The sequence below is a fragment of the Notamacropus eugenii genome, chromosome 3 (genome assembly GCF_028372415.1).
Source record: "Notamacropus eugenii isolate mMacEug1 chromosome 3, mMacEug1.pri_v2, whole genome shotgun sequence".
Lineage (NCBI taxonomy): Eukaryota > Metazoa > Chordata > Mammalia > Diprotodontia > Macropodidae > Notamacropus > Notamacropus eugenii.
Window position 1 is genome coordinate 108,326,453 of NC_092874.1, and position 16,189 is coordinate 108,342,641.

Below are 16,189 nucleotides of genomic sequence, written 5' to 3' on the forward strand. Positions count from 1 at the left end.
GCCCAAGTGGAATCAGCTACCTTAGAAATAATTAGTTCTTCTTAGGTCTTCAAGGAAATGCTGAATTCTGCTGCTTGTAGAGGATTTTGTAGATGGCAGCTTTGGTAAAGTACATGTGAAACTAAGTGGTTTCTGCAGTCTCTCCTGGCTCTCCACTTGGAGGATTGTGGTACCCAAGTCATAAGCTGCCATTCATTCGAGCTGCTCTATGTCTCTGCATTGCTCTCTAGATCACCTAGAATCTTGATTCACAGCAGGACTCTGTTCCCAGGACAAGAGTGACTTTTAAAAGAAAAGCTTTGGTTTCAGGGAGCAGTTTAAGATTGTGGAAAGAGTTATGTAATTTCCCAAATGTAATCAGACCTGCTTAATTAAGCATTTGCCATATTGCAAAAATGAGCCAACAAACTGAATCAAATTTTGTGCAACGCTTCCCAGTATTCCTTAGTTCTCTTCCTTTTCCAGTTCATTTTTCTCATTGCTGAAGCTACTAAATAAGAGATTATTATAAGAATCTGGTTTGTTTTGCAGTATGGATGTTTATATAATGGGAGTCAAATACTGTTTCTTTTTACAGGCTTCAAACTTGCTAGGAGGCCTATAAGAAGACGATGAAGTGAAGGATAAACTATTTTTTTCTTTTTATGTTCTAACAGGCACCAGAGGTCATTAGAATGCAAGATAAAAACCCATATAGCTTTCAATCAGATGTATATGCATTTGGGATTGTTCTGTATGAGTTGATGACGGGACAGTTACCTTACTCAAATATCAACAACAGGGACCAGGTAAATTGTCAGTGTAATTCGGAGTTTGTTTTACTGTTCATAGGTTCTGCACATAGAATATTTAAGTCCATGAAATGATCTAGCACTTTTTCCACCTATTTTTGGAGATTATGTGGAGTTTAGACATTAGTATCATTGCTCATCATCTTCATTGAGCAAAATTGAAATATTTGATAAACTAACAAATAACTGATAAATTTGAATTGATATTCAAAATCACCCATTACTGCCCTGACATTCTTGAAATCTGTCCATTAAGATGTTAAAAAATAAAATCTGCTGTGTTTACTCTACATTCTAGGCCTTAATGCCTTTTCCTCTGTTGCAGATTTTATATAATGAATGAATATATTGATTGCTATAGTAATTCCTTTACGTAAAATTTTCTTCAGTAATTTGCTGCTTCCTCATGGGCACTTTTTTACATTTTTAGAAGTTGATAAAGTAGGAAAAAACATGTCATTCTTCTCCAATTAGAATGCTACTAATGTCAGATTTCCCTATACCACAAATTTCTCTTTTGCTCCTCCCTCTTTTGTTTACTATCACCTTATCTTAACTTCTCACATCCCAAAAAACAAGTTTGTTACAGATCTGTTTCTCAGTAACCTTAAATTGAATTAAACTTATAGGATGATCCAGAGAAAATAAGTTAACATTAATAAAAACTGCCTCACATTCATTACAGTATCATAACTCAAGATTTCAGCAACTACCCCTTGTCTGTTATGTAGTTATGAAGAAAAGTCATTAAATACCTTAGCCTGCCACAAAAGAATAATCCCTCACCTTCATCTTATACCTAGAGTAGAAAGGCATGTGTTTTGACTTCTTCAGTTTTTCTGTGTTCCATCTCAGTATCTTAGTTTTGTTCATTAAATTTTCCATTTTGATTATTATATAAATGTCAAGGCATTTTAGTGGAAGCTATTGAAGCAATATGTGCTGTTGGCTGTTCTTTTTAAAAACTCTTCATGTTTCTATTTCTCAGTGTTTTAATTTGTGGTATCTGTTAGTAGCTGAGACTCTCTAAGAAGTACAACACCTGTGCTCAATGTGACAAATATCACTTCTGTGTTTTTGGTGTGCTTCACATTAAGTTCTCATGGGTGTTCTTCGGGCCGTTTAATTCAATATGAATTTGAGGCTTTTGGCCTGTTCTTCTGTATTCAGAGTTCTCAGACTCCTATCTTGGTTTGGCGTTTAAGTCAGATGACATGGGTACTTAATGTTTTAAACCAAATGGAGTTGATTGATAGGTGAGGTATAACAAAATAAGAATGAAAAAACAAAGGAGTTGTCATTTATTACATATTTAATATAGATTTGGGCCATTGCAAGCATGTTGTTATTTTGTTAGTTTGAGTTTTAAAAAAAAAGACAGGCTCATAACAAATTCATGGTGTGCATCCTTATGTTACTTCATTTTTTTTTATCTTCCTATTTAACTTGGTAACACAGGACCCTGTGCCACATTCTCTTTTTATCTCCCTATCGCATGTCTAGAGAAATTGCTAGGGCTTCCAGTGTGATGTTTATTGATTTATGTTCATAATACAAATTAACATAGACTCATGGGCTCAAGTCCTTTTAAAAACAAATCCAGTTATCACATAAGGAGAAGTCTACAGTATGGAAAAAAAGTTATCCCCGAGTAATCTTGCTATAAGTAGTGACCTCACACTATCTTGGAGTTCAAGAAATATTCTTATCCCCATGAACATATATGACTTGATGTGAAAGGTGTTAAGGCTTTAACCCCAAGGTCATTTTTCAGTTGGAGCTCAGGTTAATTGATAGAAATGAGAGAAGACATCTCTTACTGCCCACCCGAAATTCTATAAGAAGGAAGCTACAGTGAACCTTTACTTCCCTGTTCTAAGCCATGACTGGTCATTCTTTCCTTGCTTTTAGGGCTGGTCTCCTTCCTTCTGGCAAAGTCATAAATTGGTCTCCCCAGGCGAAGGCAAGATTCATTCTTCTGTATTCCTTTCCCACATTAGAGTTGTAGTTTCTCAATATTAATTATAAAAAGGGAACCATCTTTCCTAAAAATCAAGTACCTTGTCTCCCTGGACCTTATCCCTTCCAAGCCTACTCCAGGGTATTTTCTCTCTTTCTTTGTGTCCACATGCTCTCTTCCCCCTTTGTCTTAAGTAGTACTACAATCTCTTAGACTGAGAAGTGACAGTACCTTTTATTTACAATCCAAATACGTTGATTATATACCCACCATCATTGTTTTATCTCTTTTTCTATCCTCCCATCTTCTTAATTGATTTTAAAATTCCTATTGCAAGAGAAGATGTCACAATTGGTAAAGTGTCCCATCCAGCTGGAAAGTGATTTCTTGCAAGGAAATCTGCAGGTCCCATGTAGCAAGAATTAATTATTCTCTGGTTTTCACTTTTGGTGGTAAAGTGTCTTTTTAATCATACAGTTACTTGGAGGTAAAAGGAATTGCTTAGGATTGCCGGTAAATGATACTTACTAAGTATACTATCCCTACAGTTTTGTTTTAAGGAATTTGTTTGACAGTTCTACAGCTCCCTTCTCCATATATCCCCAGCAAAACTTCTGCTTTTCCCCTTTCTCAAATGTCTTTATTCAAATGCCTACTATGTGCAATTCATTGCATACATGGACTTTAAATTACCACATCCAGTTGATATCATAGTGAGACATTATGAGAGCTCTTTTCAGTGAACTTCTTCTTTCAGAGGCAGCTTAGTAGCTCAGTGAATCAGAGTTCAAATCTAGCCTCAAATACTTACCAGCTTTGTGACTCTGGACAAGTCATTTTTCCTCTTCCTGCCTCGATTTCCTCAGCTGCAAAATGGAAATCATAATAGTATCTACCACACAGGGTTGTTGTGAGGATCAAATGAGATAATATTTGTAAAGACTTAGTGAAGTGCCTGGAACATAGTAGGTGGTTAATAAGTACTTGTTTCCTTCTTTTTCTGTGACTGAGTCAAGATGGTGGAGGAAGGGGAAGCAGTTGAGCCTATCTCCTCACTGTCTCTTCTCCACAACAATCTAGAAAATGCACCACACCAAATTTGGATCAGAAAAGCCAAGAGGAGGTCAGTGAATCATTTTTCCAGCTTACAAAGATGAGAGAGAGAGGTCTGTAGACCCTGAGGACAAGTGCAAAGGATTCCAGCTCTCAGGAAGTAGAGGAGGACCAAGACAGCACTAGGGCAGAAAAGATCCCAGGGGATCCCTGAACTGGCACTAGATACCAGATGCTGTCTGGCAACTCTGTCACCCACTACCCAATTCTGAGTCACACAGATCCAGAGCAGAAAGGAACAGTCATAACCATGAGCCCCATTTGTGTATTGGGCAAGGTAAGTTCTGGAAATGTAGCTGTGTGGTCCTGTTCCCAGGGCATCAGTGGCTTGGTTCTAGCTTTGAGTCCAGAGCATAAGCCTACAGTGGAACATCCAGAGCAGGCATCCTGCACCAAGGAAGAACCAGTGCAGTCACTGAACTTTCAGAATCTTGCAGCAGATTATTGGTCAACTACACACAAGCCAAAAAACCCAACCCTGATTAAAGAACTTGTAGAACTAAGGCAAGGAAGGCAGTGAACAGACCTCTCCCTGGTTCACAAGTTTTTGGAGCTTTAAAAACTTTAAAGTTTCAATCCCTGGATTGGATTGTGAAAGCAGCAGAAGGATATAAAAGGACAGAAGCTCAGGCCGAACACTTCCCCCAGAAGTGGGTAGAGCCCGGCACTAACATGTCCAAAGTCAAGAAGTAGGCTTGGAAGAATGAGTGAACAGAAAAAGAGTACAGACATAAAGAGCTACTATGGTGACAGAGAAGCTCAAGAAATAAACACAGAAGAGGAGAATGACCCAAAAACGTCAACATGCAAAGCCTCAATGAAAAATACAGCTTGGAGACAAATCCAACAAGAATTCCTGGAAAAATTGAAAACAGATTTTTTTTTAAGCTGATTTTTTAAAAAATCAAATGAGAGTGGTAGAGAAAAAAATGGGAAAAGAAGCAAGAGTTAGAGAAGAAAGATTAAGAATTAGCTGCTTAGAAAAAGATGCAAAACCTTACCAAAAAGAAAAATTCCCTAAAAAGTGGAATTCACCAAATGTAAGGTCCATGAAACATCCAAAAATAATAAAGTAAAATGAAAGGCCTTCCTTTTTTCCCTTGCTCTTCCCTATTACCACTTAACCATCCAAAAAAAGGTATTTCCTAATAGTCTCAGACATTTATATATTTTTATAATTATAAAGCATTTCACATACATTATCTCATTTAGTCTTTACAACCCTGTGAGATTAGTTAGTACATGAATTACCGTTTCTAGTTTATACTTGAAGAAGTGGAGTTTTGGAAAAATGAACAAACACATCCTGTGGCATGTTCAGAGTCCACATAGGTTATGTCCATAGTCACACAGTTGATTTATGGTGGAGATAGAATTTGAAACCAGGTCTTTGGACTCTCAAGTTGAGCATTCTTTCCATAGGTTCATAAATATAGAGCTATCTGTGGATGACTCTCTCCTAGGTTAGGAAACACCATTCTACCAGGGTAAGACTTGACCTCAACGTTTTTAATCTGGGCAGCTAGTGAAGTAGTGGGGAAAGTGCTAGGGAGCCAGGAGGAACTGAGCTCACGTATGGCCTCAGCAACTAACTGGCTGTGTGACCTTGGACAAGTCACTTAACTTCTATTTGTCTCAGTTTCCTCAACTGTATAAAATAGATAATAATAGCACCTATCTCCCAGAGTTGTTGTGAGGATCAAATGAAATAATATTTGTGAAAAGACTCTTCACACCGTGCCTGGCAGGCACATGATTGGTACTGTATATAAAGGCTTATTTCCTTTCTTCCCTTCCCCTTTATAATCTGGTAACACTCAAACCCATATTAAAGACTATCAGAGTGAACCTGGCAAATAAAGGGGGTACCTGTCCTATTGCATGGATAGAAGACAACTAATAAGGAAGATCCCACTTCTTTTCCCTCTTGATAGAGGCTCTCAAGAGGTAACTGCATCTAAGAAAAGTAGCAGAAGTTGTCAATGTCATGAGCCACAAATCCATGCCTGGATGAAAAGATAGAAGATGGCACCAACAAAGGCAAGGGATCCAAAGGGCAAGCCACTTTCCCCCTGAATTGAACTTTGTTTTTAAGAAGCCTGCTGCAATAGAGGATTACCTAGGACCTAACCAGACTTCAAGGCATTCAAGTATTTCCTTCTTCTCCTTTGATAATGTTATTGAATTCCGTGCTTGTATCTAGTGCTCTATATACTTCCAAACTCCAGTCTGAATTCAAGGTTCAGTCTATTGAGGTGTGTATCATTGTCATTCTGTCATTCTTTATTGGAAAAGGAGCCCTCTGATTGATTGTGGTTAATTTCTCCTTATGTAAAAAATTTCTCAGATTAGAAGTTCTGTCAGTCTTATATTTAATGTTAGAATTTTGGAAAACAAAGCTTTGCTCAATCCCTGCCTTAGGTTCCTCTTCAGAGGAACTTTTAGATCAAGTACAGCATAATAATCCTTTTTGTCACCCTGAATATCATTCTTTCCTCTATACTGAAAGCTTAATTCCCATGCTGTAGAGGTAAGGTGGTCCATACCTGTATACATACATACATACATACACATATACACATGGGGAGGTTGTGGGAAAAGCAGACATCAGTTTTTACTCATAGATTTTTGTCTTTGATCAGTAATCTATTGGACTATCCATCCATTATCCAAAGGAACTGTCCTATTTAGTCAATAGATTGTATCCCTCTTCTGTGAAAAAGCTGGTCTTTTTAAACCTATTCTCTAAAATTCAGGGATAATTAAACCTGTGGTAACAACACTTAGGGTTGTTCCCCTGTTTGAATATGTAGTGTTATCTCCAGTACTTACATAAATCAATATTGATTGGTCCTTGCCTCTCCCTGAGAATCTCAATCTGTTCTCATAGTTCTCCAGTGGCTGTTTTTATCTTGACCTTGTAAGACCTTTCATTAGTCTCTTAATCATTGTAGTAGCTGCTAAGGACTTTATCTTCTGTCTTTAAAGAGAAACAATTACTGACTAATGTTTATCTAAAGATGATCCATCCTAGCAGTGGCCACGAATTCTCTTCCTTTGGCCCATTAGAAGAGAGTACCTAGATTGTTCTTACATCTTGATCTTCTAATGGGATCTGGAGTTTGAGCAGTCATCATAGGAACCAGAAGAAAGGCTCCTCCCATATCTACCTCAAGTGAAATATGATGATAACTCGTGGGGAAGCTACATTATAGACCTTTGAGGGTAAGGACAATCACATAGAGCCCCCACATACAATGCCTTGGGCACTCAGGTAATTATTGGATTAAAAACTCTTTTTTAAAAGCTTCAAGATCTTGAGACAGCATCACCTACTAGAATAGCTACCACTCATCTTGGGAGAAATAAACTGACTGGTGGGTAACTGGACTTTCTTCTCCTATCAATATTCATATTTGTTTAAACTTCTTATTTACAAGCTATATGATTTTGTGAATTTCCCCTCCTACCTCAGATAATATTTATGGTGGGGAGAGGATATCTGTCTCCAGATCTCAGTAAGGTGCGGAGTAATTGTCCAAAAGCCATGAAGAGGTTAATGGCAGAGTGCCTAAAGAAGAAGAGAGATGAGAGGCCACTTTTTCCCCAGGTAAGAATGGCTTTGTGTTGAAGGACTCTAGGCTAGCATTGTGATGTATATAATATTTCTGCGTTCCTTCTCAGCTTTTAGTAATGTCAAACGTTAAGATTTTTCTCAAGGTAAAGAGTGATATCCTCAGATATTTGGGGTTCTCATAGAAAATTATCTGGAAGGTTCAGTTTTATCTTTCACAAATTACAATACATATATATATATGAAATATATATATCTATATATATATATAGAAAGGTTGATATATGTATATACCCACGTATACATATACGTACACATATATACACACATATACATATAAAAGTAATAACTTTTCTATAATGCAGCGTTCATTTTCTTAAATGGCATTTCTACCTGTGGAGAGAGAAAAAGGAAGCAGCTGGCCAAAAGGAGCCTCATTTTTTAAAAATTCTAAATTGCTTTCCCTTGCTTTTTGTGGTCAATTAGTTGGTCAACCAACGTTTATTTAGCACTTATATTTGCCAGGCACTGTGCTAAATTCTGGGGATACAAAAAAAGCCAAAAACACAGTCCCGGCATCTTAATGAAGGAGACAGCATGCATATAACTATGTACGTGATTACTGTACATATACAATAGAAACAAAAGGTAATCTCAAAGGGAAGACATTGGTGGTTGGAGTTACTAAGAAAAGTCTTCTGCAGAAGATTGGCTTTGAGCAAGCCAAGGAATTGAGGAGGGAGAGAGGAGGTGAAGCATTCCATACATGAGGGCAGCCAATGGAAATGCAGTAAGATTGTCAACAAAAACACAAAATACTGGAGAGTGAAGATGGGGTAACAGCCAGAAGTCTGTGAAAGGAAATAAACTTTAAGGAAACTGGAAGGATATAAAAGAGATTAAAAGACAAATCCGCGATTTTATATTTCATCCTTGAGGTGATAGGGAGTCCACAGGAGTTGGGTGGGGTGAGACAGGGGAGGATGATCAGACCTGCATGTGAGAAAGGTCACTTTAGTAGCTAAATGGAAGAGGGACTGTAGCGAGGAGAGACAAAAACCAGAAAAATTTTTCTATACTCAGCAAGCACTGGAAATACAAAAGAGAGCAAAAAACAGCCCTTTCTTTCAAGGAGCTCAGATTAATGAGGGAGACAGCATGCAAACACCTCTGTGTAAACAAGTCCATGTGTGAGTTAATGAGGGATTACATTGGGGGTTAGTTCTGTGAGCAGAGAGAAGATGAAACATGCAAGACAGGTTGTAAAGGTAGAAACAACAAAGCTTGGCAGCAGATTGGACATGCGGGTTGAGTTCAAGTGAGACATGAGATGACACCATTTCAGAGCCCTAGATGACTGGGAAGAAGGTGATACCCTCAACAGTAATAGAGTAGATCAGAAGAGAGCTAGGTTTCAGGGAGGGAAAGGGAAATAAAGTATTTTGTTTCAGACATGTTTAGTTTGAAATGGCTATGGGACATCTAATTCAAGATATCCAGAAAGTAGATGATGCTAGAGTTCATGTATGTATTTGTGTGATGTATGTGTATATGATGGATAGATGTGATATATGTATATGCACATATATATGTATGCATGTGTATATATTTATTAAGTTTATAATAGCCACAGTGAAAGATCACTGCTAAAAATAATTTGGCTGGTATCCTGTGCTATATGCTTCTTCATGTACTAAGGCATATCATTTGTTTGTTGATTTACATTCAATAATTAAGCATTTATTAAAGCTTACTGTGTGTGAGGTATTCATTTGAGCCCTGGAAATACAAATACAAAAACAAAGGAGTCATAGACTCCTGGGCCCATTTTTTAATGCAGCTTAATATGTGGCAGAGATTAGTGTATTCTAATGATATGTTACGGGATCTGAAATAACTACATAAAGACATTTTTTATGTAAGTGAAACTTATTTCTTCATATTCCAAAACCTCTTTAAAAACCTTCTTGTGGAAATCTTTATAAAATTTATAAAGAGCAGCAGTGCAATAAGAAAATAAAAGTTCAGAAGGTAACACAAATAGGGTATTTTGTCACTGCGCTGTTCGATGGAATGTGCACTTACAGAAACTAAACAAGCTCATGAGTTCACATACTGTCATTCTCTTGTCATTCTTTGAAATGAAAGATTTAGTGATTAAATGTGCAGTTCAAAAAAGTACATTACATATTTCCTCATCTTAAATAGATTTTACTAAACGTAATTTAACTCATTGTCATCATTAGCTTTAGCTAAGTCAGGAAGCTGTAGTCAGGAACACCTGGGTTCAGATTTGTCCTCAGACATTTATTAGTGGTGGGACCTTGAGCAAGTCACTTACCCTGTGTCTACCTCAGTTTCTTCATTTTTAAAACGGGAATGATAATAATATCTACCTCAAAGAGTTGTTGCCAGGCTCCAATGAGATATTGGTAAAACATTTCGCAGTGCCTGGCACATAGTAGGCACAATATAAATGCTTGATTCCCTTCCTTTCATTGTATACATGTATACATATAGCTACTGTATTGCACTATAATAATATAACAAGCTGGTTGAGGCTTTTGTGTTATATAGGGCTCTTCACCCCCACATTAAGTGGTCTTATGTTACTGGCTTGTTTCTGTATCTTCTGTCACAGTTTGTTGTCTGTGTCTCACTGCTGTCATTGTGCCTTCTCTAGCAGCTGTCTCCCTCCCCCACCTTCCCCTTCTAAATCACTTCCTTTTCATCTGCTGTGGCCTAGGAGACCCAATTGTTAAGATTCTTAAAATGTGTGTAAAACCAAAGCCAATTGATTATAAGTGACTAAACTATATGGACTTTGTAACATAGACTTTAGAACACCTCTTTTTAGCTATTGAGAGATTTTACTAATTTCAGGGCTTCTCCTCTGTTGTACATGGTTGAGGTTGCTGAAGGTGTCTGGTATCTGAAAAGTGTCGGGTATGAAGAAGGCACTGGATTGGACTGACAAAGACCTAGGCTCATTTCTAACTATAGACACTTATTAGCTGTGTGACTGGACAGATTACTTAAACTCTCTGAGATTCACTGATCAGCAAAATTGACCTGGGGACACTGGGTACAATACTGGCTCCATAGTGTCTAAATCATAAGATTGAATGAAATCCTGTATTTAAAGTGCTATATAAATGTCAGTTATTATTACTTATAACTCAGTTTTTTATAGTGTGATTTCCTTATGAGTCTGTGCAATGTTAACATTTCTGAGTTCTGCTAATCCCCTTTGGCAACCTTTATGGGTCAGCTGAAAGTGGCCCTGTTGACCAGTTCTCCATTCAGTTTTAAATATTTGCAGGTGGGAGGTAGGGAGGGGAGAAGATAAAGAAAAATGGTACTTTCTCAAATTATTTTAAAGAACTTAAGGAAGAGATTAAAGGGGAAAATATTGCAACAAATTTTAGAAATTGCTACTTAAATTGACTCATTTTTTCCTAGAAGAATTCTCTATTTTCTGTTAAATGTTATGTTGCTTTTACAGTGCTTTTAGAGACTTCCATTATGGAAAATTTTTAGTCCTTAATTGCTTGTTGTTTCAGATTCTTGCCTCCATTGAACTTCTGGCCCGCTCATTGCCAAAAATTCACCGCAGTGCATCTGAACCCTCATTGAATCGGGCTGGCTTCCAAACAGAGGATTTTAGTCTGTATGCTTGTGCTTCTCCAAAAACGCCCATCCAGGCAGGGGGATATGGTGCGTTTCCTGTTCACTGAAAAAAAATGAGTGGGAAAGGGAGGTGTACAAGGCAGGACACACAAAAGTCAGATGAACTTACATAGTTTTGAGTTTGTTTAACTCAATGGAATTTTTTTAAAGATGTGCCAAAGAACAGATTCATTTTTTGAAAGAATGAGAATCAGTTTCCTGGTGTAGAATCATTGCTAGCATCGGATTTGTCAACATGAAAAACATTTTTAACACACATAGAAACTTAACAGAGATTGTGATGAAATAACCTAATAACGTGTATCCAGTTTTCTGAAGACTTTTTCTTGTCCTGAGTTTGTTTTAGTTTACAAATTTGCTCAATCTGAATGTTGTTTTCGTATAGTGAATATTTCCCATACAGCTTTTATTAGCTGTAACATAATGTCCGTTATGGACTAAAATTAATAGTACATCTGCTTGATTGAAATTGAAAGACATTCCCATAGTTATCTTGTAATTGAACCAAACCGAGTTTGCGCAAATTGGGAAGACACTGGAATTGAATAATCTTATTTTTATACTCCATATCAAATTTCTATAAAAGTTTCTCTTTATTAATAACATGGAAAGCTCTGGATTGCCTTTACTTCCTAAGCAGTAGACTTAACTGCTTTCTGCAGATAATAGGGATGGTAAGCAAGTCATTGACCAAAGGCGTTCCTGTAATGTTTGTACAGGGGGATATTGACAGATATATTGGGAAATGAAATTTTTTATTTTATAAGTAAAATGTTTTAATTTTGGTTTTCCATGGAAGATATGTTAATAGACATGTGGGGAAGGGTGATATGGGCCAGGAAGAGGACACACCGGAGTCCTTTTCCCTTTTTTAGATGAAATATATTTGTTTATATTATTAAATTTCTTTGTATAGAGAGGATGTTTTTGCTTATATGAAGTTCAACTCAGTTGCAAATTCATCTCAAAAGAATCCCTCACAGATTATGTCAGGACTTTTAGAATTTTTCCATTAGAATTTTTTTTAAAGAAATTGGAGATAACTTTATTTTTTCAAATTATACTTAATGCCTAGTGACACATATTTCAAGAATGACCTTGTCATTATGTTCAGTGTAATTTCTTTCCTTGTTCATCTATCTTCTCATATCCTTTGCAGAAGTTTTAAAATTAAGTTCTTTATCCCAAAAGAAGCTTCTTACCATGAGGGCTTTTCTATTTATGATATTCCAGGCTGGGGAGTATTTTCAACCTGCTAATAAAGTTTGGTGATGATATTCCTTTTCTAACATGGAAAATGTCTTTAATTTGGCAATCAGCACATCTTTTTCTGTAATTCAGAGGGAATTAAAGGTGGAAAAGACTGTCCTGATATAATCTTATCAAATAAATTACCATAACTACTTCAGTGCTAGCACAAGAACCAGAGCCAGTCTGTTATTTTAACTATGTTGTCACTCTTTAAATTTAGATCTGATGATTTTGAAATCCAACCAATAGCTGAAAATTAAGAATTACGGTCTCAACATAAGTGCCATTCCCCATCCTTTGTAAGAGCTGAAAGACTTCAAAATAATGCCATTTCTTTTAGTTTTTCAGTTGCACAAGAAAACGTTAAAGCACTTTCTAAATCATACTAGTTGCCTTTATATGAATGTTAGATTCCATTTGTATGTATGACTTCCTCATTGAAAATTAGTGTTTGCCCTTTGGTTACCTACTGTTTTAGATCAAGATGAGTATTGTAGGAAAAATGTTGCATTTAGAAATTTGTCTGTGATAACCAATTTAGGAAAGAGGACTAAAAAATAAATGAACAGAAAGACTGTCACGTACACTTTGTATCAAGCAATAAAATCCCAAAAGATTTCTAAACTATCCAGTGAAATTAAAACTATTCCAAATTTTTCCTAATATTTTCTATGAAGGGTTTCATTGGTCTGTATAGACTATTATGATAGTAAATGTTTAAATAATGTTTTTTACAAAGTGGCCTCAGTCTGTGGAACATTGAAAAGCAGGGGGAGAGCATTTGGTGACACAGTTGTCATTGAGGTGTGTCCCTATTCTTGATGGTGCTCTTTCTGTACAACTTCTTACCCCTTTTCTTTCGCTTTTTTCATAAGCATTCCCTTTTCTTTTCCTTTTTCCTTTCTTCTCCCTTGGTCTAGTCCTTTGTACTAGTGAACGCAGCTTAGCTCCTCTTGGTGTTCCAAGCTAAGGGGCTTCTGACTTCTCCTCTAAAGCTTGGTAGGGCATCGAGAAGAACTTTCTAGTGGGCCTTTGAAGGTCCCAGAGGCACTTCACACTTATCTCTTCCCTTCTCATTTAGGTAGGCTGAAAATTTAATTAATGAAAGTCATGTTGGCTTGTATTAACATTGCAAATGTGACAGCATGTTGAGATGCTTTGGAGGAGGGAGAGTGAAGATGACAAAAGGAAAGTCATTCTGTAGAACCAATTTCCTGGTCGAGACAGGGGCATTCTTCAGACTTGGAGACTGATATGTTACTTTCTCCACAACAGAAGCTTTTATTACATATATTTTTAATATGTATGTATATTGATATAGTTGATCTTAGTGCATCATACATTGAGAGTTACCATATATATATCATCTCTGTTACTAAGGATGTGTCCACTTCATCATTGACATTCTTTTCATTCTACTCTGTCTGCTCTTTTCCCCAATATCTTAGATACCTTGAATCCTTCCTTTATAGAGAATTTATTTCACTTCCCACTCAGGAAAATAATTTCTTTTCTGAAATTCCCATTTTTAAAAGTTTTTTCCAATTAACATTGTGTAATTAGTTTTTTAGTGATTTTTAGCTAATAGGATTTTTAAAAATGTAATTGAGGAAATATTGTAACTTTTCAGAGAATAATGCCAAAATAAAAATGCCATTAAAAAACTAATAGTGTTTAAAGGAACTCATTTAAAACAGTGCCTGCTTAATGCAGTGGGATTTAAATGACATTCCTAAAAACAAAATATATATGAAGTCTTTGAAAAGCATATATTTTGAACTTCCATATGTATGGCCTTATTGAATTATTTTATCAGTTACGTATTAGAATTATGGGACTAACTGGTAAAATATCACATTCCACTTATTCAACATTTCAATAGTACTTCTCATTTTGAAAGATTTCATCATTTTGGCATGGACCTTTCTTAGAGACCCTCTTAAATAAAACCTAATGGCTAAAATTCCCCTAAGCACCTCTGAAATCACTTTTAGGATTACTGCCAGTTGATTCAGGGTCTTTCTTCCTCATAATTTAAAATGTAATGCATAAAATGAAATCATTACATTTAGAACAAATGGGTCCAAAGATAGGTTTTATTATTTATGAACAGTAAGATATTTCTTAATACATTTTCTTGGTTAACTCAAACACAACTATACAATATAATTTATAACTGCCTCTCAGGTTCCTCCCTGAAATGTTGATTCATATTTGAGTTGAATTGTAATGGAGAATAGTTGTTAGTACACAGTAAGCAGACATGGATGAATAAAAACTTAAGGATATTTAAAAAATCTTACTCTTCCAAACAAACTTATAAGGTCTTTGTATGTATCTTAGACAACAGGAACCTTCCCCTCCCCACCAAACAAACAAACAAAAACAAAGAATCTGATTTTATAAGTGCCCTTTTCCCTGCCCCTAAATAAAATTGAGAAAGAGAGAGTCATTCTCAGAGGTGTTAGGAGGAGGAAGGAGTTGAATCTTCTCTCGTCTCTTCCTGTTATTGGTAATATAAAATCAGTTCAAAATAAAAGATTCATTTAAGTCCCTGATTTTTTAATTTTTCAAAAATACTAGAGGCTGAATAAGCCATAAAGAGATTATCTAGAATTCACTAGGAACGTATGGATTTTTCAAATTAATCTAAGTGAGCTTAGCCCAGATGTTTGTGGTTCTTTTCCTACTTGAAATGGGCATCATTGTGTTAAAAAGCAGTATGGTAAGCATTCCAGTTATGCAGGTGAGAAGGAAGGAAGGATGTTTTAAATAAACAATAAGTAGTTACTTAATTAAATTGATTTTAATAGCTGTTCCATTTCATGTCACCCATATCATTTTTCATGGAGCCTGTAACATAAAGGAAAGGAGTGTGGTTCTAGCCTCCCCCTCCCCTGGCTAATGGTTTACTTTGTAGCTGTAGTTTATTGGGGGTTTTGGGGGGGGGGGGGGGTGGAGGGCAGGGGGTGGTTATAAAATCTGATTCTATAAAATTAGAAGCTCTGAACTACTTTTTTAAAAAAAATTTAATAACATTTAAGATGCATACAAATTTGTGACTTTTTTGTATTTATTTGATTTCATATAAGTATTGCACAAAAACAGAACTACAAGTTCTCTTACCTAGTGGTCATATGACATAACTTTAAAATTAAAAAAAAATTAGAAATTGTTTTTGTTTAGGTTGTGTTTTTTGTTTGGGCTGTTTTTCAGCAAAATTCAAATTGTAAGAAATATTAATTGTAATAGAAGTGTAATGGTGCCCATGTACTTTTCTAAACAAGGTAATAACATGAGGATTAACTTAGGAATAATCATTTTACGCATATCAGTCACTTAGTGGAATAAATATAGCTGTCAAAATGTTATGCTTGAAAAAATGTTTGACAGTGAATAGAATAAAGTTACATTTGATGCTGTAGCAAATCTTTTAGAATTACATATTTGGAAGAATATGTAAAATGTTCACAATAATAGTAATACTATACTACAGTCCTAAATGATTTTCAATTAAAAATTTTGGAAATGGGATATGACAGCACCATCTTTGACAGTGAAATGGTTGTCTTCACACTGGCTCACTGTGGCTCACACTGTGATATTTCTGCTGTAAGGGTAGCAGTCACTAACGACTTGGCAAGTTGGCCAGGTTTTCAGTAGCCCTAGATTGCCATACGTTACTTTTAATCTTTGTACTTTTACTGTCACTTGAATTTGCCTCATCTCAGTTATGTTTTTCTGAACTAATGGCTGGTCAAACATATTCTTCTGTGGGATTAGACAGTAGCATATAAAGTTAAGGAACAA

The 16,189-nt window shown here is 36.0% G+C and overlaps 1 protein-coding gene across 10 annotated transcripts in view; it reads left to right on the forward strand.

The window, feature by feature from the left end:
• The window catches only part of BRAF (B-Raf proto-oncogene, serine/threonine kinase), a 167,897-nt gene that overhangs the window by 128,686 nt on the left and 23,022 nt on the right, over positions 1-16,189 (forward strand). For 6 of the 10 annotated variants that reach the window (XM_072652559.1, XM_072652561.1, XM_072652557.1 and 3 more), the window contains 3 exons: positions 657-788; positions 7,340-7,474; positions 11,002-11,155. In XM_072652559.1, coding sequence (XP_072508660.1) covers positions 657-788; positions 7,340-7,474; positions 11,002-11,155 — 421 coding nt within the window. Of the gene's footprint in view, positions 1-656; positions 789-5,798; positions 5,961-7,171; positions 7,242-7,339; positions 7,475-11,001; positions 11,156-16,189 lie in introns of those variants that run through there. The other 4 variants (XR_011976817.1, XM_072652565.1, XM_072652563.1 and 1 more) reach the window with 4 other exon arrangements.